The sequence below is a fragment of the Catharus ustulatus genome, chromosome 12 (genome assembly GCF_009819885.2).
Source record: "Catharus ustulatus isolate bCatUst1 chromosome 12, bCatUst1.pri.v2, whole genome shotgun sequence".
Classification (NCBI taxonomy): domain Eukaryota; kingdom Metazoa; phylum Chordata; class Aves; order Passeriformes; family Turdidae; genus Catharus; species Catharus ustulatus.
In genome coordinates this window covers 3,789,094-3,811,220 of record NC_046232.1, presented here as the reverse complement: position 1 = coordinate 3,811,220, position 22,127 = coordinate 3,789,094, and the positions used below count along the sequence as shown (strand labels likewise).

General features: G+C 56.4%; 2 protein-coding genes across 5 annotated transcripts; both read left to right on the top strand.

Moving 5' to 3' along the window:
• The first annotated feature begins 4,620 nt into the window (after positions 1–4,620).
• PML (PML nuclear body scaffold) lies at positions 4,621–10,239 on the top strand. 2 transcript variants are annotated; one of them, XM_033070999.2, is made up of 7 exons: positions 4,625–4,864; positions 5,466–6,024; positions 6,958–7,535; positions 8,060–8,097; positions 8,369–8,434; positions 8,511–8,703; positions 9,661–10,239. In XM_033070999.2, exons 1-7 carry the CDS (start codon positions 4,825–4,827, stop codon positions 9,750–9,752), a joined length of 1,566 nt encoding a protein of 521 aa, XP_032926890.1. In that variant the 5' UTR covers positions 4,625–4,824; the 3' UTR covers positions 9,753–10,239. The 2 variants fall into 2 exon arrangements, with proteins under 2 accessions (XP_032926891.1, XP_032926890.1); XM_033071000.2 differs by lacking the exon at positions 8,511–8,703 and having other exon boundaries at positions 4,621–4,864.
• Positions 10,240–13,511: 3,272 nt separating this feature from the next.
• On the top strand, positions 13,512–21,393 carry INSYN1 (inhibitory synaptic factor 1). Of its 3 annotated transcripts, XM_033071025.1 has the most exons (4): positions 13,512–13,570; positions 14,922–15,080; positions 15,263–15,768; positions 20,615–21,393. In XM_033071025.1, the coding sequence occupies exons 3-4, from the start codon at positions 15,580–15,582 to the stop codon at positions 21,248–21,250; spliced, it is 825 nt and encodes a 274-aa protein (XP_032926916.1). In that variant the 5' UTR covers positions 13,512–13,570; positions 14,922–15,080; positions 15,263–15,579; the 3' UTR covers positions 21,251–21,393. The 3 variants fall into 3 exon arrangements, with proteins under 3 accessions (XP_032926916.1, XP_032926919.1, XP_032926918.1); XM_033071028.2 differs by lacking the exons at positions 13,512–13,570; positions 20,615–21,393 and adding an exon at positions 13,739–14,409 and having other exon boundaries at positions 15,263–15,583; XM_033071027.1 differs by lacking the exons at positions 13,512–13,570; positions 14,922–15,080 and having other exon boundaries at positions 15,088–15,768.
• The last annotated feature ends 734 nt before the right edge of the window (positions 21,394–22,127 follow it).

Genomic DNA, 22,127 nt, shown 5'->3' with positions numbered 1-22,127 from the left:
GGGGAACACAGGAAAAACCCCTTAGGAATTAATCCCATGAATTTTCCAGGCTCATTCCCAGTTTTTCTCATTTTGTGGGGTTATTTAATGACCTTTGTTATCCCAATCCTGTTTTTTTAAATGGAATTTCTGTCTCTCCTCACTCCCGCCCCACCCCCAGTTTTCCATTGGCTCCATTTTTCCCAAATCCCCAAATCCCGCTTTTTGGGGTGTCCCTGGAAAACCTGGGGAAACCCCCCCGGAATTGGGATTTTTTTTCCAGCTGAAAAGTTGTGGGTAACCAAAGGAAAGGGAAACTTTGGGGGAGTCGATCCCAAAGGAGTTCCTGAAGGTTCGAAGCTGGCACTGACTCAGCATTCCCAAAAAATTTTATGGATCAGCCTCAGCCCCTCCGCCGCTTCCAGGGGGTTTCCGCTCATCCCAAAATCCCTGAATTCCATTTTTTATTTATTTTTTTTTTCTCTGTGTTTAAAATACCTTGGAAACGGCGCTGGCCGAGTGGAAATTCCTGGAATTCCAGAGGCTGAGCTCCTGCGTCAGGGAGATATCGGGAATTCCTCGGCCGAGGAGGGGGTGGGGGGGATAATCCTTGGATCCAAGGCTTCTCCCCATCCCAGGAAACTCCGGAATTCCTTCGGGATTTCAGGAAAAACCCCTCGGGATGGATCCCACGGGAGAAGGGGGTGAATTCCAGAGGGAAAATTTCTGGGAATGGGAGAGGAGGAGGTGGTTTCCGTAGGGAAAAGGGGATTTCTGCTCTCCCGGGAAAAAGTGGGAGCAGAATTTTTTGGGAATAGCAGCGCCAGGGAATTCCCAGGGAGTTGGGAAAGCACCAAATCCAGGGGGTTTTTTTGTATTGCTGCTTTGTTTTATTCCCATCCCATTTTCCTTAAAAACCAAGTTTTAATCCAGGAAATTCTGGGAGTTGCTGGGATGGGAGCTCTGAGAACTTCAGGAGTTTTTCCTCACCCCAGATTTCTTTTGGGAATGGATTTTCCCGAGGTTTTCCCTCATTCCCGGCTCTGGGGTTGGGATTTGGACTCTCCCCAAGTTTCTAAGTTCAAAATCCCTCTGGATCCCAGAAGAAACAAGGGATGACCCCAAAAAACCTGGATGGGGAAGGAATCCATGAGGATTTGGGGCCTGGGAAAGTATTCAGGAATCCTTTCCCAAATTTGAAGGATTTGGATCAACCCAAATCCCAAATCCTCCTTGGCATCTCATTCCCAGGAATTCCAGGTGAGTTTATCCTGGGATTTCCAGCCCAGTCTGTGGAATTTCCAATATTCCACAGCCAGGAATTCCAAATTCAAGGGGAGAGAATCCTGGCCCTTCCCAGGGGTCCCTTTTCCATGAATCCATGAAAAACCCTGGAATTTTTACTCCAGAATTCCCTAAAACCTTTCCCAGCTCCAAAAAATCTTGAGATTTGGGGATGGGAGTGGGAAAAGGTGAAATTCCATGGGGGGGGGGGGGGGGGGGGAATAAAAAAAAGAAAAAAAAAAAGCAGGAAAGGGGAATTTTGGAGCCACTTTTGGGAGCAGGGGAAGGAATTTCAAGCACAGGAATTCCAAGGATTGTTTATCCTGGTGGGATCCAACAATTCCAAACAATCCTTGGAGCAAGGAACAGAATCCTGGGGCTGGAATTCCCTCCTCTCTCTCATCCCAAGCTGGATTTTTTCACAGAAAAAGTTATTTCTCAGATCTGCCCCCGTTCCTGGATTTTCCAGCAACTTCATGAAAAAAAAAAATGGGAGTCTGGGGAGAGCTTTTCCCTCTTCCCAGAGGTTTTCCAGGGAAAAAAATTGCAGCTGGAGGGGGAATATCTGATTCTAGAGGGTTTCCTAGGATTGCTGTGGATGTGGAATTCCCAGGATCAGAGAGTTCCAAAGCCAGGAAAAATCAGGAAGCAGTTCCAGCCTGATCCAGAGTCCCAAATTCCCTCCTTTTCCCGGGATTTTCCTCATGGGAATGCAGCTGGACTGGGTTGGGGACACTTAAGGGACACCACAGAAGGGTTTGGGGTCACCTGGGCTGAGGAGTGGTAAAATATTTTAAATATTTTAAAGGATTTTTTTTTTTTTAATAATTCCTCGCTTTTTCTTTTCCAATTGGAATTTTCCCGGGAAGCAGCACCAAAATTCTCCCGTGAATAAATAGATAAATAAATAAATAAATACACTGATTAGCCAGTTAATTCATTAATAATTGTTTATTTAGCATTTTGATTGCTTCATTAATTTCCACCAGGAGCAGCTGCTCCAGCCCCAAACCCCAATTTTCCCCTGGAAGTGGCAGGAGCAGCACGGAAAATTCGGCCTGGGATGATCCCAAATCCTGTCCCCAAATCAAAAATCCTGGCCCTAAATCCCATTCTGTTCCCAAATTCCAAATCCTGTCCCCAAATCTCCTGTCCCTAAGCCTCATCCTGTCCCCAAAGCTTGTCCTGTCCCCAAATCCCATCCCTGTCCCTGAATCTCCTCCTGTCCCCAAATCCCATCTTGTCCCCAAGTTTCATCCCACTCCCAAACCTTATCTTGTCCCTAAATCTCATCCCTGTCCCCAAATCTCTCCCCTGCCCCCAATTCTTGTCCCAGATCTCATTCTGGCCCCAAATCCCTGGTCCCAAACCCCGTCCCATCCCATCCCCAAATCTTGTCCTGTCCCCAAATCCCATCCCCATTCCCAAATCCAAACCTGTCCCTAAATCTCCTCCTGTCCCCAAATCCCATCCCTGTCCCCAAATCTCATCCCTGCTCCCAATCCTCATCCCACTCAGGTTTCATTCCATCCCCAATTCTTTTCCTGACCCCAAATCCCATCATGTCCCCAAACCTCCTCCTGGCCCCAAATCCCATCCTACCCCCAAATGTCATCTCATCCCCAAATCTTTTTTGTCCCCAAATCTAATCCTGTCCCTAAATCTCATCATGTCTCCAGATTTCATCCCTGACCCCAAACCTTGTCCCAAACCTCATCCCATCCCCAAATCCCTAGTCCCAAATCCCATCCCTGTCCCCAAATCTCATTTTGTCCCCAAATCTCATCCTGTTCCCAATCCTTGTCCCACCCTTAGGTTTCATCCCGTCCCCAAATCTCACCATGTGTCCAAATTTCATCCCTGACCCCAAATCTTGTCCCAAACCTCATTCTCTCCCCAAATCCCATCCTTGTCCCCAAATCCTGTCCTGTCTCAAAACCTCCTATCCCAAATCTGATCCTGTCCCCAGATCCCATCGTGTCCCCAAATCTCCTGTCTCCAAACCTCATCCCATTCCCAAATCTCCTCCTGACCCCAAATCTTGTGTCCCCAAATCTTAAGTTTCATCCTGACCCCAGCTCTTGTCCTGTCCCCAAATCCCATCCTCGTCCCCAAATTCTGTCCTCTCTTCAAACTTCCTCCTGTCCCAAATCTGATCCTGTCCCCAAATTTTATCTTGTTCCCAGATCCCATCGTGTCCCCAAATCTCCTCCTGACCCCAAATCTTGTGTCCCCAAATCTTAGGCTTCATCCCCGACCCCAAATCTTGTCCCATCCCCAAACCCCATCCTGTCCCCAAATCCCATCCTCATCCCCAGATCCTGTCCCATCTCCAAACGTCCTACTGTCCCAAATCCGATTCTGTCCCCAAATTTTATCCCGCCCCCAGATCTCCTCCTGTCCCCAAATCCCTGTCCCCAAACCTCATCGCGTCCCCAACGCTTGACCCATCCCCGAATCTCATCCTGTTCCCAAACCCCGTCCTGTCCCCAAATCCCCTCCCGTGTCCCAAGGGAAGCTCCCGGCCGAGGCCACCTCCGTCACTGCCACCCCCGGGGACACCGCGGTGACAATTCCCGGCGGGATCCGAGCTCCGAGATCTTCCCGCGGTCCCGGCTCCGCTCTGGCGACATCCGCGACACTCGCCGAGGTGGCGTTGTCGCCAGAGCGGGGATGGGGACAGGAAGGAGGAGCGGCGGCGCTTCCTGGTGGCTTTGTCATGTGACGGCGCAGGAGCGGATCCGATCCCGAATCCCGGCCCGGTGAGCGGATCCCACTCCCGAGAAAACGCCGGGAATGCGAGGATTTGGGATCCGGGGGACCCCAGCCCCAAAAGGGGGATGGGAAAAGGGTTTTTGTCCCCAAAATTCTCGCGCCGCCGCGGCCTCCGTGTCGCGAGAGGGAGGGAATGGGGCCAGGAATGTCCCCCCGGGATGGGGCGGGGCTGGCGGGGACAATGGGGACAGCCCGGACCGGTCCCGGGACAGCTGGGGGACCCGGCCCCACGGTACCGGCAGCACTTCCCGGGGCCAGAATTCCTAACCCCGGTCCCAGGATTTCCCCATTCCTGCATCCCCATCCCGGCCCCACCATCCCCATCTCAGTCCCGCATCCCCATCCCGGTCCCACATCCCCATCCCGGTCCCACATCCCCATCCCGGCCCCACCATCCCCGTCCCGGTCCCACCATCCCCATCCTGATCCCACATCCCCATCCTGGTCCCGCATCCCCATCCCGGTCCCACCATCCCCGTCCCGGTCCCACATCCCCATCCTGGTCCCACCATCCCCGTCCCGGTCCCACCATCCCCGTCCCGGTCGCACATCCCTATCCCGGTCCCACATCCCCATCCTGATCCCACATCCCCATGCCCGTCCCGGTCCCCGCAGCCCCGGATTCCCCCGGCACCTCCCCACAGCTCCCAGTCTCACTCCCTTCCCTTTCTCCCTGTCCCCTCCTTTTCCTCCCTCCCTCCGTCCCTCCCCACGCCGTTCCCGCCCCTTCCCCGCCTCCTCCTCCGGTACCGCTCCCGTTCCAGGCCGCCGGGAGCCGCCGCCCCCATGCCCGAGAGCCCCGCCGAGCCCCCGCCGCCCCCGCCAGGTACCGGGGGGACACGGGGACAGAGCCAGAGCCCCCCGGAGGGACCCGCGGGCGTTTCCTGCTTGGGGAGAGGCTGCGGGTGAATTCTTAGGGTGCGAAATCCCTGTGGGGTGGCAAAGGTCGTTCCGGGCGTTTTTTGGCTCCCCAGATATTTATTTTCGGGCGGGGAAGGTGTGTCTGTCCGCGCTGCCGAGCTGGGGCAGGCCCGGGGGGTGAGGATTGGCGAGGGGGACACCTTTGGGGACACCTTTGGGTGCGGGTCTGGTGCTGGGGACAGCGCTGCCGGGGAGGTTTTGGGGTCGGTGCCTGGGAGGTTTTGGGGTCGCTGCCAGGGAGGTTTTGGGGTCCCTGCCAGGGTATCCTCGCTTTTCCCGCTGTCGGGGCAGGAAAGGGCGGAGGCGGCACCAAAATCGTTTTGCTTTCGTTTCCTCGTCCGCGCCGGCTGTTGGGGAATCCCGAATTCCGGGGAGGAAAAAGAGCTCGGGGAGGGCAGGGAGGAACTCGCGAGGATCCCACGAGGGGAGCAGAACCCTGAGCGGCATTGATGGCCCCGAGGCACAACTTCCACCCCACGGGAGAATTTCCCTCCGCACCTCCGCAGATGGAGACAGAACCGAGGAAGGAACCGAGGCCCCCGCGGAGCCGCGCCCCGCCGCGGGCACCCCCCCGCCGGAGGTGCAGCAGGAGGAGGAGGATGAGGATGAAGATTTCCAGTTCCTGCGGTGCGAGGGCTGCGGGCAGGACTCGGCGCAGCCGCGGCTGCTGAGCTGCCTGCACACGCTGTGCCCCGGCTGCCTGAGCGACACCAAGCAGTGCCCGCTGTGCCAGGCGGCCGCGGGCGCGCCCGCCATGGACAACCTGCTGTTCGCCAACCTGCGGAGCCGCCTGCAGGTCTGGAGGCAGATCCGGAGCTCCGGCGGGCCCGGCTGCAGCCGCTGCAAGGGCGAGGCGGCGCTGGTGTGGTGCTCGGACTGCGAGGAGTTCTTCTGCGCCAAGTGCTTCGAGGAGCACCAGTGGTGGCACAAGAAGAAGGCGCACAGGGTCAGGAAGGTGGAGGAGCTGCGGGCGGGCTCGGCGCGGCAGTTCCTGGAGGACACCAAAACCTCCTGCAGCCTCTTCTGCTCCAGCGAGAGCCACCCCGAGGAGAGCCGCGTGTGCAGGTGAGGCTCACGAACCTCCTCCTCGCCCCAAACCCCGCCCTGTCACCAAACCCCGCCCTGTCACCAAATCCTGCCCTGCTCCAAGGGATTTGGGGATGATGCTCCAGCCTGGAATGGGCAGGAGAGGGATGAGGCCAAAGCCTCAGCATGAGGTCTTGTCCCCAAGCATCAACCCACTCACAAATCTCCCAAATCTCATCCTGTGTCCAAATCTCAGTCCTCTCCCAAACCTGCCCCATCCACAAATCTCATCCTGTCCCCAAATCTTGTCATGTCCTCAAGCCTTATCCTGTCCCCAAAATCTCCTCCTATCCCCAAATCCCACCCTATCCCCAAATCTGCCCCATCCCCAAATCACATCCTGTCCCCAAATCTGCCGCATCCCCAAGTCCCCTGTCCCTAAAGCTGTGCCCAGGGATTTTGTTCCCTGTTTTTGGGGAGCGATGGCAGCGACCTCAGAGAGCCCCCAGCAGTGCCAGGGCAGGGGGGGCTGTGCCAGGCGAGCTCCAGGTGGGATTGTGGGAAAAGGCTCCAGAAGGGGCTGGGCACTGTCCATCCCTGTCCATCCCTGACCCCTGTCCATCACTGACCCCTGTCCATCACTGACCCCTGTCCATCACTGACCACTGTCCATCACTGACCCCTGTCCATCACTGACCACTGTCCATCCCTGTCCATCCCTGTCCATCCCTGACCCCTGTCCATCACTGACCACTGTCCATCCCTGTCCATCCCTGACCACTGTCCATCCCTGACCCCTGTCCATCACTGGCCACTGTCCATCCCTGACCGCTGTCCATCCCTGACCGCTGTCCATCCCACCCCTCCTGGAGCCAATCCCGGTCCCCCTGGAGCAGCTCCGGGAGGACCCAGCCCCGCGTGGCTCCGATACCACCCGGCCCTGACGCCCACCATGTGTCCCCTCCCTGGCAGCATCTACTGCCCTCGCTGCGAGCGGGCTCTGTGCTGTCCGTGCGCGCTGCTGGACACCGGCCACTCTCCTTTCCGCGACCTCCGCGCCGAGAGCCGCCGGCGCCAGGACGAGCTGCGCTCCCTGCGCCGGGACCTGCGGCGGCTCCACGGCGCCTTCGAGGCGGCTCTGGCGCGGCTGCGGAGCGAGGCCGCCCGGCGGGAGGAGCAGCGGGAGCGGCTGCGGGAGTGCGTCCGCGCCAGCGCCGAGCGCCTGGAGCAGCTGGTGCGGAGGGAGGCGGAGGAGCTGCGGGCGCTGCTGGAGGCGCGGCCGGAGCGCGACCGGAGCGCGCTGACGGAGGAGCTGCGCGGCGCCGAGGGGGCCCTGCTGCGGCTGGAGGCTGCCGAGAGGCTGGTGGAGAGGCTGGGGCGCTACGGCGGCGAGCAGGAGCTGATGGACATGCAGCCCTTCGTCAAGGGCGCGTTGCTGCAGCTGCAGCAGCTGCGGCCGCCCGAGCCCCCCGAGCTGCGCGAACCCCCGGACTTCGCCGAGTGCCGGGCGCGGCTGCGGGCGCTGGTGGAGCGAGTCACGGGGCGGCCGGGTGAGGGGCTGGGATGGGATGGGATGGGATGGGATGGGATGGGATGGGATGGGATGGGATGGGAAGGAGCACCCCGTGAGAGGGGCAGCGCTGGAGCAGCAGGGGCTGAGCAATGTCCCAGCTGGGCTTGGACACTTGGGATGGTGGGGCATCCGGACCTTGTATTGCCATCCTCCTCCTCCTTCTTTTTCTTCTTCCCCTTCTTCCTCTTCTTCTCCTCCTTCTTCTTTTTCTTCCTTTTCTTTTTCCTGCTCTTCCCCTTCTTCTCCTCCTCTTCTTCCTCCTCCGGCTCCTCAACCCCTCCGAGCCGGGATTTGCTCCGTTGTTTCTGTGGAGCCCCTGTCGAGTGTCCCCCCGATCCCGCAGGCTCTGGGAATGCTCATTCCCGGCTTCCCGGAGCTTCCCAAACCCCCAGGGCCATCCCAGTGCAGAGGGGAGGGGACTGGGGCAGCTGGGCGGGGTTTTCCCAGCTCCGGGGCCTGCGGCTCGGGATCTCATCCCGGTTTTCTCCATCCCCGGCACAGATATCCCCGCGGTCGAGGTGACCCAGGAGGACAATCTGGTGAGACATCAGGGTGCTCCTGCCCCATCCCAAACCTGGCCCTCTCCTTTCCCTCCCCATCCCTCTCTTCCCGGTTTTTCCTCACCCACGAATCCCCACATCACACCAGGCACGGTCCTTCCCCATCCCACTGCTCCATCCTCTCGTTTTCCACCGGGAATTCCGTGACCAAGGGAGCAGCTCCCAGACCCATCCCAAATCCTCCGTGCCTCAGTTTCCCCCGGCCCCCTCTGGGATCCAAGTCCATCCTAACTCCACGCTCTTCCTGCAGGAAGAGAATCCAATCCATCCCAAAATCCAGAACGTCTCCAGCCTCAAGGAGATCCACGTGGACCAGGTGAGGCCCATCCCAACCAGGTGGGATCTGATGGGATCCGGGTGTTCCCACCCCAATCCCAATCCCGCTTTCCCAGCCTCTCCCGCCCTCCTCCTGGAAGAAGCGGCCGTTTTCCTGCATGGACAGGGGCAACCAGGTGTCTCCCAAAATCCTGAAGCTGGAATGTGAGCATGAGGCAGGCCCCAGTCGTCCCAAATCCCGCTGGGAATTCCAGACGGAGCCCGGCCCCTCCACGTCGCAGCACAACTGCGTCCGCAGCGGTGACGCAGGTGGGGACCGGGAATGTCACCATCCTCATTATCCCATTTTTCCCCATCCCATGGGATCTTTCCTGGCCTTGCTGCACCTCCATTCAACGGGAATCATGGCCATGGATGAGGATGATCCAGATCTATGGGGTGAGGGATCCGCGGGGTGAGGGATCCATGGGGCGAGGGCTTCATGGGATAAGGAATCCGTGGAGTGAAGGATCCATGGAGTGAAGAATCCATGGGATGAGAAATCCATGGAATTCAGGATCCATGGAATTCAGGATCCATGGGATGAGGGACCCATGGGATGAAGGACCCATGGGATGAAGGGATCCATGGGATGAGGGATCCATGGAATTCAGGATCCATGGAGTGGAGGATGTATGGGATGAGAGATCCATGGGATGAGGGATCCATGGAATTCAAGATCCATGGAATTCAAGATCCATGGAATGAGGGATCCATGGGATGAGAGATCCGTGGAATTTAGGATCCATGGGATGAGGAATCCATGGAATTCAAGATCCATGGAATTCAAGATCCATGAAAATCAGGATCCATGGGATGAGGGATCCATGGAATTCAAGATCCATGGAATTCAGGATCCATGGAATTCAAGATCCATGGGATGAGGAATCCATGGAATTCAGGATCCATGGAATTCAGGATCCATGGAGTGAAGAATCCATGGGATGAGAGATCCATGGAATTCAGGATCCATGGAATTCAGGATCCATGGGATGAGGGATCCATGGGATGAAGGGATCCATGGGATGAGGGATCCATGGGATGAAGGGATCCATGGGATGAGGGATACGTGGGATGAGGGGTCCATGGGATGAAGGACCCATGCAATTCAGGATCCAGGGAGTTGCCACCATTCCAGGGGCTGCCCCCAAGTTCTGCTTGGTTCCTGGTGTGAAACTCAGGAGTGCTGATCCTGTGGGATCTGGAATTTTGGGATTTCCCTTGCAGAGGTTGGCAGCATCATCGTCATCTGCAGCTCGGACGACAGCGACGAGGACACCATGATGGTGACAGTGACACCGGAGCCACCTCCGTGCTGATGCCCCAGGGAATCATCCGACCTCATCCTGGAATTCCCCTTCCCAGATTTCTGCTTCTTCCCACTTTTATCTTCTTGGCCAGTCCTAAATTTATTCTTGGGCTCAGCTTCTGTTCTTCCGGAGCAGCCCCAAATCTCGCTGGATCTGCTCAGATCTCCCCTTCGAGGCCTTGGTGTTCTCTCAAATCCCATCCAGGTTGATCCCAAAATAAAATTTGGGATGGGATTTGGGATCTGTGCTGGCAGATCCCATTCCAGACCCCCCCATATGTGGGGAGATGGTTCCAAGGGTGGGACTCCCTCTGGGATCCCCCATCAGCACCTGGAACAGGGAATTCCTTAGGGTGGGGATTGGGATTGGGATTGGGATTGGGACTGGGATTGGGACTGGGATTGGGATCAGGGTTGGTTTTGCAGTGTAACAAGGCATTAAAATCCCGGGTTTTTTATGTCTCCCCCCAATAAAGCTGGTCTGGGATAAAATTGCAGCCCTGCCACCACTCCCTCCATCAGTTTTTTCCACCCTGCTGTTCCCAATCCATCCCAAGGACACGGAAAACCGGGAATTACGGGGTAAAACCTGTCCCCGGTCTCTGCTCCTGGGTTTTAGGGATGGAAGAAATCCCTGAGGGCAAGGAGAGATCCCAGGGATAAAATTCCCACATTCCCTGAGCGGAAGAGCCTCTCCAGCCACATTCTCACATATATGGGGCTGCCGGGAAAAGGGGAAATGGAATTTCCATTTCCCAGGAAAAAGTTGTGGAATTTTTTCCATGGATTAAATTCCCATTCCTTGTTCCCATCCAGCCCAGGACTGGAATCCCTTCTCCAGGATTTCCAGGATTTTGGGGATGTGAGGACACCAGCCCGGGGGTGACACCTGGTCTTGTCCCCATCCTGGCCCTTGGGATTCCCCGTTGGAGGTGGGAATTCTGGAATTCCTCGGCCTCAAGAGTGTCCCCAAAAGTGACATTTTCCGGGGAATGTGGGGACACAGAGCCCCAAAATCCTGATCCCAACCCCTTTTCCCAGGATAAATCAGGAGGTGATGGCACTGGGTGTCCCATGGAGGTGGCCCCCGGTGGCAGTCGCGGGGCGTGGACGGTGTCACCGAGCGGGGCTGGCTGTGAGAAGGCAGTGCCACCACCAGGTGTCCCCTTTGCACAGCGGGCTGGCGCTGCTCTGGGGACATGGCACGCGTGACACTGACCCTGTGACACTGACACACTGTGACACCGACACTGTGACACTGACGCGGTGACACTGGGGACATGGCACTGTGACACTGACGTGGTGACACTGTGACACTGGGGACACTGACATGTGTGACACTGACACTGACACCGAGGACACTGACACTGTGACCCTGACACACTGTGACACTGATGCAGTGATACTGTGACACTGAGGACACTGACACTGTGACACTGACACGTGACACTGGTGACACTGACATTTGTCACCCTGACATATGTCACACTGAAATGGTGACACTGACCCTGTGACACTGACACGTGACACTGGTGACACTGACATTTGTCACCCTGACATATGTCACACTGAAATGGTGACACTGCCCCTGTGACACACACGTGCGACACTGAGGACACTGACATTGGTGGCAATGACGCTGTCACACTGACACTGTCACACTGGCACTGTCACACTGGCATTGGTGACACTGATATTGGTGACACTGACATTTGTCACACTGGCACTGCCACACTGACATTTGTCACACTGACATTTGTCACACTGACACTGTCACACTGACGCTGTCACACTGATGTCACACTGGCAGTGTCACGCTGACATTGGTGGCACTGACACTGTCACCCGACATTTGTCACACACCCACCCAGGTGTCCCCCAAACGTCCCTTGTCACCCCCAGGTGGTGGCTCTACCGTGCCTGGTGTGGGAGGACAGGGGGAGAGGAGAGGGGAGAAAGAGGGGACGGAAAGGAGGGAGAAGGGGGGGAGGGGGAGAAATCCCAAGGGATCCAGGATGTTTTTCCTGCCCCAGCAGTGATCCCAAAGGATCCAGGATGTTTTTCCTGCCCCAGCAGTGATCCCAAAGGATCCAGGACGTTATTCCCGCCCCAGCAGTGATCCCAAAGGATCCAGGATCTTTTTCCTGGACTTGCTGGGCTGTGGGATCAGGATCAGCTTTTCCCTGCCCCAATCCTACAGCAAAGTTCATCCATCCCAAAAAAACGGGGCTGGTGCTGCCAGGGGGGCAGAACAGCTCCCAAAACCACCAAATCCTGGGAAAAGGGGTCTGAAAATTCCCAAAAATCCCACTGCCCCAAATTTCCCTTCTGTGCCAGGAAAATCTCATTTTCCAGGAAGAGCAGGAACCTCTCCAGGTGTTTTTAGGGCCATAAAGGGCTCTGCTGGGATGATATTGATGATCTCAATGGGATGTGATCAATAATTCCCACTCCCATCAATGAATTCCTGAACTAACGCTGGGAAAAGGGATGGGAGTGGGAGAGAGGGAAAAATGGGATGGGAAAATAAAGGGATAAATCCAGTCTGGTGATGGAAATGGATCTGTGCCATCCATGGATCCATCCATCAATCCATGGATCCATCCATTGATCCATCCATCCATCATCCATCCATCCATCATCCATCCATCATCCATCCATCCATCCATCCATCCATCCATCCATCCATCCATCATCCATCCATCCATCATCCATCCATCCATCCATCATCCATCCATCATCCATCCATCATCCATCCATCATCCATCCATCCATCCATCCATCATCCATCCATCCATCCATCCATCATCCATCCATCATCCATCCTTCATCCATCCATCCATCCATCCATCCATCCATCCATCCATCCATCCATCATCCATCCATCCATCATCCATCCATCCATCCATCATCCATCCATCATCCATCCATCCATCCATCCATCCATCCATCCATCCATCAGACATCCATCAGACATCCATCCATCCTCCATGGATCCACAGATGTTTCCCTTTCCTGGGATAGCTCTCCCTGATTCCAGTTGGATTTTTCCTAGATCCCACAAAAATTATCCCCAAATCCCCCTGGAGAGGAGGCAGGGGGAGCTTCTTTGGAGGACAGAGAAAGAGCAGGAAAAGGGAGACTCATCCTAAGGGAGTGCCTCAGTTTCCCATGATCCTATTCCTGCTCCATCCCTTCTCCATTCCCTCTCCATTCCCTCTCCATTCCCTCTTCATTCCCCTCTCCATCCCAGCTCCATCTCCGCTCCATCCTCGGCTCCATCCCCCCTCCATCTCCGCTCCATCACCATTCCATCCCTCCTCCATCCCCTCTCCATTCCCTCTCCATTCCCTCTCCATTCCCTCTCCATTCCCTCTCCATCCCTTCTCCATTCCCTCTCCATTCCCTCTCCATTCCCTCTTCATTCCCCTCTCCATCCCAGCTCCATCTCCACTCCATCCTCGGCTCCATCCCCCCTCCATCTCCGCTCCATCACCATTCCATCCCTCCTCCATCCCCTCTCCATTCCCTCTCCATTCCCTCTCCATTCCCTCTCCATTCCCTCTCCATCCCCGCTCCATTCCCTCTCCATCCCAGCTCCATCCCCGCTCCATTCCCGGCTCCCGGTGCCTTTAATTCCCGTTTCCCGGCGCAGGCCCGGCCCCTCCGGTGACACAGCAGCGCCGGCGGGGGCCGGGCGGCAGCGCGGGGAGGCTGCGGCCGGAGCGGGGCCGGGCCGGGCCCTCCGCCGCTCATGGCCCTGCCCGGGGCCCGCTCCGCCCGCCCGGAGCCCGGGGAGAGCCCGGCCCTGAGCCCGCAGCGCCGCCGGTGCGTCCGGGAGGACAAGGGAGAGGGAAAGGGGCACGGGGCGGGCCGGGAATGGTGGCACCGGGAGGGCTCCCGTGCGTCCCGGGGGTGCGGGACCGGGAATGGGGGCACCGGGGGAGGCTCCGCCCGCCCGGAGCGCGAGGACGCGGGTGCGTCCCGGGGGTCCCGGGGAGAGGGGATGAGGGAATAGGGGATGCAGGATTCGGGATCCGGGGAGGGAGGAAAAGAGCGGCAGGGATGGAGGATGCAGGGAGCGGGAATCGGGAATGGAGGCTCCGGGGATTGAGGATTCAGGAATAGGGGATGGAGGAACGGGGATTGGAGGATACAGGGAGCGGGAATCGGGAACGGAGGCTCCGGGAATGGAGAATTCGGGGCTGGAGGATGCGGGGATAGGGAGTGAAGGCTCTGGGGATGGACGGTGAGAGCGACGGGGACAGACGGAGGGGATGTGGGGAGCGGGATGGATGCGGGAACTGAGGATGGAGGATGCGGGAGCAAGGATAGAGGATGGAGAGCGGCGGGGCTGGAGGATTCAGGAATACGGGCTGGAGAATTCGGGAATGGAGAATGCGGGAGCAAGGATGGAGGATGAGAGCGGCGGGGATGGAGGATTCAGGAACCGGGAATGGAGAATTCGGGAACCTGGGAATGGAGGATTCGGGAAGCGAGGATGGAGAATTGGAGGAGAGGCGGGAATGGAGGATTCGGGAACCGGGGATGGAGGATTCAGGAACTGGGGATGGGGGATTCAGAGACCGGGGCTGGAAGCTGCGGATGCTGACAGACTCCATCCCCGGAGCCCCGGAGGGCGCGAGGACCGGGGCTGGGAGATACCGGTACCGGGAGTGGGGGATACCGGTACCGGTAGTGCAGGATGCCGATACCGGGGATGGATGATGCCAGTAGCGGGAGTGGAGGATGGCGGTACCGGGGATGGGGGACGGTGGTACCGACCCTGGAGGATGCCAATACCGGGGATGGGAGATGCCGGTACCGGGAGTGGAGGATGGCGTTACTGGAGATGGGGGATGGCGGTACCGGGGATGGGGGATGCCGGTACCGGCGAGGGAAACGCAGCCCTACCGAGCCCCCCCTCCACGTGCGCACTCCCGAACCGGCTCCCCCGCCCCGCCCCGCTCCCCCCGCGCCGTTCCCGGTTCCCGGGGGGGCACTCGGGGGCACGGCGCGTTCTCTCCCCCTCCGCGGCCGGGGCGGGGCCGGGATCCGGAGATCTCCGGGAGGGGGATGACGGCGCGAAGGGCTCCGGGGCCGCTGCCACCCCCCCCGCCGGGCTGTCCCCGCCGGGAACGTGTCCCCGCCGGTAACGTGTGTCCCCTCCCCACGACAGCGAGAGGAGCAGAGCGGCCCCCGCGGAAAAGCCCTGAGGGAGGCAGGAGCCGGCTGCGAGGAGGAGGAGGAGGAGGGGGAGGAAGCGAGGGAAGGAGCCGCGGGAAAACAGGACAGGGAAGAGCTCGGAGCGGAGCCCGGGAGCGGCCGGAGCGCGCCGGTGAGTGCAGAGCTGTGCCCGTGTCCCCCTGGCTGTCCTTCTGTCCCTGAGCGTGTCCCCCTGGGGTGACAGTAACATCCTGCTCCCCTCACCTCAATTCGGGGCGGACACCGCGACACGCGGGGGGCGGCCAGAGCCCTTCCCAAGGATTTTTCCCGCCCTTTGTCCCTCTGTCCCCGCAGGAGGGGACACCCCCGCTGACCACCCGCAGCCAACGCCGGACCTGCCACCCCTCCTTGGGGACACCGAGCCGCGCGTCCCCATCCCGCTGGAATTCCGCTTCCCGGCAAATCCCAGCCTCTCCTCCTCCTCCTCCTCCTCCTGCTGCTGCTGCTGGCGGTGTCACCCCAGGGCCACCACCCGAGTCCCCCCGCATGGTGCGCCCCGATCCCCCCGGGAAGCCTCGGCGGCGTTAAGATGGTGAGAGCTGCCCGGGCCGGGCCGGGCGGGGAGCAGCGGGATGGACACCGGCCCGGCCGCCCCGGGCGCGTAGGGAACGATGGACTCGCGGAGCCGCCGGGATGCGCAGCGCACGGAGCGGCCCGGCAGCGGCACCGGCAGCACCGGCACCGGCAGCGGCAGTGCTGAGGGAGAGAGGGAGCGCATCCGCGGCCGCATGAGGATGGTGATCGGGCAGCTCGAGGGCATCCTGCGGGAGCTCAAGGAGGTGGCCAAGGAGCTCCGTGAGGTAGGAGAATTCCTGCATAGCGCTGATCCCAAAAGGGAAGGGCTTGTCCCAGTTTTTTCCCCGTTCCGGGTTTGGATGTGGCAGCAGCGGCAGCATCGGTGGTGGGGGATGTCCCTGAGTTGGGTTTCCAATAGAGAGGAGGAAATTCGGACGTGATTTACAAAATCCCGAGGTAGGAAAACTCCTGAGGTGGGTTTCCAAAAGAGAGGAGGAAATTCGGACGTGATTTGCAAAATCCAAAGGTAGGAAAAATCCTGAAGTGAGTTTCCAAAAGAGAGGAGGAAATTTGGGCGTGATTCACAAAATCCCGAGGCAGGGAAAAACCCCCGGGATAATTGGGAGGGTCCTGTCCCAGTTTTTTCCCCATTCCTGGGCTGGGCTGGGGTGGTAGAGGGATCCCAGGAGAGATCTGGCTGAGGTGCCAAAAAAATCAGGAGGGAATTGCAAAATCCTCGGTTTGCAAAATCCCGAGGCAGGAAAACCCCAGGGATAATGTTGGCCCCAAAAGGAGGGGCCTGTCCCAGTTTTCCCAGTTCCAGAGCTGGGATGGGACAGTAGAGCCAGCTCAGCATTCCCAGCCCCAGGAGGGAACTCCCTGAGCTGGATTTTCCCAAAAAAAAAAAAAAAAAAAGGAGGAAATTTGGAATGGTGTGCAAAACCCACCTCAAGCCAGGGTTTCCCCCCAAGGAGAGATCTGGCTGAAGGGAAGTTGGATTTTCAAAAAAAACCCAACCCCCCCCCCCCCCCTAAAAAAAAAAAACAAAAAAAATTGGCCTGGTTTGCAAAATTGTTTTTACCTCAAAGTTTGCTTCCTCCAGACCCAGGAGGAACCTGGATTAGCTGGATTTTCCTCCCCCCAAAAAAGGAGGAAAATAAGCAATCCCAATTTCCCCCATTTTGAGGCAAATTTTCCACTTTATTGACCCAAATTTCCCCATTTTTGGGGCCAAATTCTCCTCCCTATTGATCAAAATTTTCCCCTTTTTTATTCCAAAATTTATCCAGTACATCCCAAAATTCAGGTTCCTGACCGAAATCTCAATGGTCCCACCAGGATAACCCAGAATTCTGAAATCCAGAGCTCTGTTTTTTTCCCAAAACCACGCAAAATTTGGGCTCTGGGAACTCATGGGATGGGTTTGGTTTCAGGTCCCCTCAGGGCCACCAAAGTGTCTTGGACATTCCAGTTTTCCAGGTCTCCCTCCTCCCTTCCCATCTGTTCATGTCCAGAATTATTCCCAGAGGTTCTGTGCTGGGAAAAATAATGATTAAAATCCCTGAATCTCTGTTCAAACCCCCCCCAAAAAATTCCCACAGGAAAGGCCCATCCCATCTGGAATTGCTGGAATGGGATCAATAGGATCCCCCAAGGGGTTCCCTCCCAGCCTTTTCCCTGGAAAAATGAGAATAAATTCCTTAATAATGCTGGGATCAGTAGGGGGTTAACTGGAAATGCTCAGGAAGGTCCAGGGATTGTTACCCCAAAAACAACAGCTTTGGGAAAGGGTTGGAAATTATTTAGGAGCTGGGTTTTGGGGAATTTTGGGAGCGGTTTTGGGAGATTTTTGGAGCTGGAATAATGGGATTTTGGGAGCTGGATTTGGGGGATTTGGGGAGCTGGATTTTGGGAATTTGGCTCTTTTTTCCAGGGATGGATGCCAGGAAAGGCCTTGGGGATGATTTGGGAATAGGGCTGGGGAATTTTAGGTCCCGAACAGATCCAGGTCAGATCCAGCCTGGAAAATCAGATGGAAAATCCATCCCTGGGACTGTCCCAGGCCAGGTTGAACTTTGGGGTTTGGAGCAACCTGGGATAGTGGGAAGGGTCCCTGCCTGTGGGAATGGGAAGGGATCTAAGAATTCCAACCCAAACCAGTCTGGTATTCCATGGACAAGCTTTGGATCCCAAAATTCCCAGCCAGAGGTGCTTGGGGTGAGACTGGCAGCCAAGGGATTATGGGGCACACCCCAAAATCCCTGGCAGGACGAGGTGTTGGGTTTGGGATTGGGAAAACCATTCCACACCTCTGGAATGTGGGGAGGGGACCCCCAAAACAGTGGCAGGCCTGGATCTCCCCATCCCAGGCTTGGATGCACTTCCCAATCCTCTTCCAAACCCCTGTGGGGATGGAGGGGCTGCCAGTTCCCACCCTTGGATCCTGTCAGATCCCACCCTTTGATCCCGATACCCCAGCCCTTGGATCCCATTGGATCTCATCCCTGTGATCCCATCAGATCCCACCCTTTTGATCCTGATATCCCAGCCCCTGGATCCCATTAGATCCCAGCCCTTGGATCCCATTGGATCCCATCCTTGTAATCCCATCAAGTCCCAACCTTTGGATCCCATTGGATCTCATCCCTGTGATCCCATTGGATCTCATCCCTGTGATCCCATCAGGTCCCAACCTTTAGATCCCATTGGATTCCATCCCTTTGATCCCATTAGATCCCAACCTTTGGATCCCATCCTTTGATCCCATTGTATCCCATCAGATTCATCCCTTTGATCCTGTCAGACCTGATCCTTGGATCCCATCAAATCCCATATTTTGATCCCATTGGATCCCACCCCTTGGATCCCATTGGAACCCATCCCTTGGATCCCATCAGATCCTACCCCTCCGATCCCAGCCCAAAATCCAGGATCTGGAACCACCAGCCCCAAACCCAGCAGGGACCTTGGGCCTGGTCTGCAGCCAAAATCCCCCAAATCCCATAAAAACAAGGATGGGGCTCCAGATGTCCCACATCTGCCTGAGCTGGGCAGGAACATTCCAGCCAGGATTTTATTGGGAACCTCCTGACTGGCACCAGGGACTCATCCCAAACCTCATCCCCTGCTTGGAGGGGGAAAAATCCCTCCAGTTCCCCGGAAATAACCCCAGGGATTCATCCCAAACTTTCTCCTCTGCTTATAGGGGGGAAAATCCCCCACAGTTCCCTGGAGGACAAATTCCCCAGTTCTCTGGGAATATTCCCAGGGAGGCATTCCAAACATCCTCATGTGCTGAGAGGGGACAATTCTCCCCAGTTCCCTCATCCCAAACCTCCTTCCCTGCTTGTTGGGGGATGAATCCTTCCCAGATTCCTGGGAATTGGCCACCTACAAGCAGGGAAGTTGGTTTGGGATTAATCCCAGGGGATATTCCCAGGGAACTGAGAGGATTTTTGCCCCTATAAACACATTATGAGGTTTGGGATTAATCCCTGGGGATATTCCCAGGGATTTTTCCCCCTCCAAGCTGGAAAAGCTCTGCCAGCCTCAGTGAGGAAGGAAAAGGGGGGAGGAGCAAAGCCCAAATCCTTCTCTTCGTGTAAATCCCCCGCGGGAGCCGAGTGTCAGTGAGGGATTTAACCCTCGGCTTAAAATAGGGAATGATCCTAAAAATAGCCCAGAGTGACACTAATGCCGGGATGGGGACAGCCACAAGTGACACTAATCCCAGGAGGGGGCCGGGATTGGGATTAGGATGGGGACAGCTGTGACTGACACCAGTCCTGGCATGGGGCCAGGATTGGGATGGGGCTGGAATTGTGATGGGGACAGACCTGACTGACAGCAGTCCCAGGATGGGGTTGGGATTGGGGTGGGAACAGGATTGGGATAAGGAGAACCCTGAGGGGCACCAATTCCAGGTTGAGGCTGTGATTGGGATGCATTTCCTGCTGTCCCTACTCAATCCTGGTCTCCTCAGTGAGGCTGGGAAGCGACCTCAGGTGACAGGGACACGCTGGCGCTGTCCCAGCACTGAAATTCCTGGTGGGAACATTCTGGCAGAACCATTTGGTAATGGGGTGTTCCCAAAGACTCCCAACTTTCTTCCCCAATTTTCCCTTGTCCCAAAAATGAAGAGGTCAGACAATCCTTTTATTACTCTCTTTCTCAAATTTAGCCCATTATTTCCCAAAAAGAAGGACAAAATAAAGGGAAAAGGGATCTGGAAGGGGGAAAAGGAGTTTTCCTGATTTCCATGCTTCCGTGGGAATATTCGCAGCAAGCTTCAAAGCCAAAGCTTCGGGGATGGAAGGATCCCACTTTCCCTGGAAGTTTTGGGGTGGGAAAAAAACGCAGAAATCCAAGGGGAGGAATTGGGTTCATCCATCCCTGCATTCATCCATCATCCATTATCCATCCTTCATCCATCATCCATCCATCCATCATCCATCATCCATCCATCCATCCATCCATCATCCATCCATCATCCATCCATCCATCATCCATCCATCCATCATCCATCATCATCCATCCATCATCCATCCATCCATCCATCCATCCATCCATCCATCTATCATACATCATCCATCATCCATCCATCCATCCATCATCCATCAATCATCCATCATCATCCATCATCCATCCATCATCCATCCATCCATCCATCATCCATCCATCATCCATCCATCCATCATCCATCCATCCATCATCCATCATCCATCCATCATCCATCCATCCATCATCCATCATCCATCATCCATCCATCATCCATCCATCCATCCATCCATCATCCATCCATCCATCCATCCATCATCCATCATCTATCCATCATCCATCCATCCATCCATCATCCATCCATCCATCCATCATCCATCCATCATCCATCCATCCATCCATCATCCATCCATCCATCATCCATCCATCATCCATCCATCCATCCATCATCCATCCATCCATCTTCCATCATCCATCCATCCATCCATCCATCCATCCATCCATCCATCCATCATCCATCCATCCATCCATCCATCCATCATCCATCCATCCATCCATCATCCATCCATCCATCATCCATCCATCCATCCATCATCCCTCCATCCACCCCTGTGTCTGTCCCCATCTCTGCAGGTCGTGTCCCAGATTGACCGCCTGACATCGGACTTCGCGCTGGACCTGGAGCCGGACGCTTGGACTCCGGCCACAGCCAGCAGCACGTCCAGCAGTGACCGGGGCGGCGCCAGCCTTGAGCTTGGGCCTCTGGACTTCGCTGCCTCCGACGTCCTCTCGGACAGCTGGGAATTCTGCTCCTTCCTGGACGCCTCCACGCCCTCGGACCCCGGCGATTGCCCGGAGCCTCCACGGCCGCCGCCGGCCCAGCTGATGAACGGGGGGGTCCCCGTGGCCAACGGTCCCCGTGGGGGCGGGGGGACCCCAGATTCCTCCAGTGAGGAATGTTTTGGGAGCACCACCGTTCCCAAAATCCCGGCGCAGCGGCCGGCGGGGACGCGGGAGCGCGTCCGCTTCAGCGATAAGGTGCTCTACCACGCCCTGTGCTGCGATGACGATGGTGATGACGATGCCAGCACTGTCATTCCTGATGATCCTGCCAGGAAAGGGCCTCGGGAACAGCTCCTGAGGAATCCAGGCACGATCCCGATCCGCAGGGCCATGAGGAACAGCAGCACCCAGACCGTGGCCGATAAGAGCACGCAGACGTTGCTGCCGTACGTCCCGGCCAGGCAGAGAATTCCCAACAAAAACTGAGCCTGGATCCGGGTTTGGGAAGGGTTTGGGGGAGGGGAAAATCCCTGGGAAAGGGGTTGGAAAAGATCTATATATAAATATAAATACAAATATAAATATAAATATATATTTCAATAAATCCGTACTCCTCATAAACGCCGAGTGAGAAGGTGGCAACAAATATCCCGATATCCTGATGGTTTTCCAGCCTCAGGGAATTTTAAATGCTTTTTTTAAATGGATAGAAGGATCTCAATATATCATCTGTCACAGAGAAATCCCAACCATGATAAGGATGTGACAGGAGGGGTCGCCCAGCGTTTCCAGAGGGTGGGAATGGCACACGATTGGGATGAGGGAATGCTGGAGGGGATGGCAAGATCGAGGAGGGGGAATTTCCCTTTCCCAGAATGTGTTATCCCTGTTTGGTTTAGGAAAAATCAACAGGATGGGACTTTTCTGGTTAAGGGAAGTTGGAATGCATCGGGATGGCTCCAGGATATCCCTGGGATGTCACCAGGATATCACTGGAATGTCACCCCCAGCTGCAAGAGGGACAGTGAGGGGATCACAAAAAAACCCCAGGAATGAGGAGCTTGGAAACTCCTTCCCCCACAAATCCCAACTTTTCTGCTGGAAATATCCCTGACCTTGAGTCATTCACCCACCTGAAAACACTGGAAAATCCCACTTCTCCTGAGCTTCCGAATCCCACTTTTCCACCTCCAAACACTGATTTTTCAGGAAAATAAGTTGGGTTCAGCTGTGGAAAACGAAGGAATCTAGAGCTCCAAATTCCCCCTGGGCATTTTTTCCCAGTTTTTCCAAGGTATCCAAAGGGGTCAGAGCAGCAGCTACACCTGTGACAATGTTCCCGTGTCCTTCCCGCTGGCGCCTC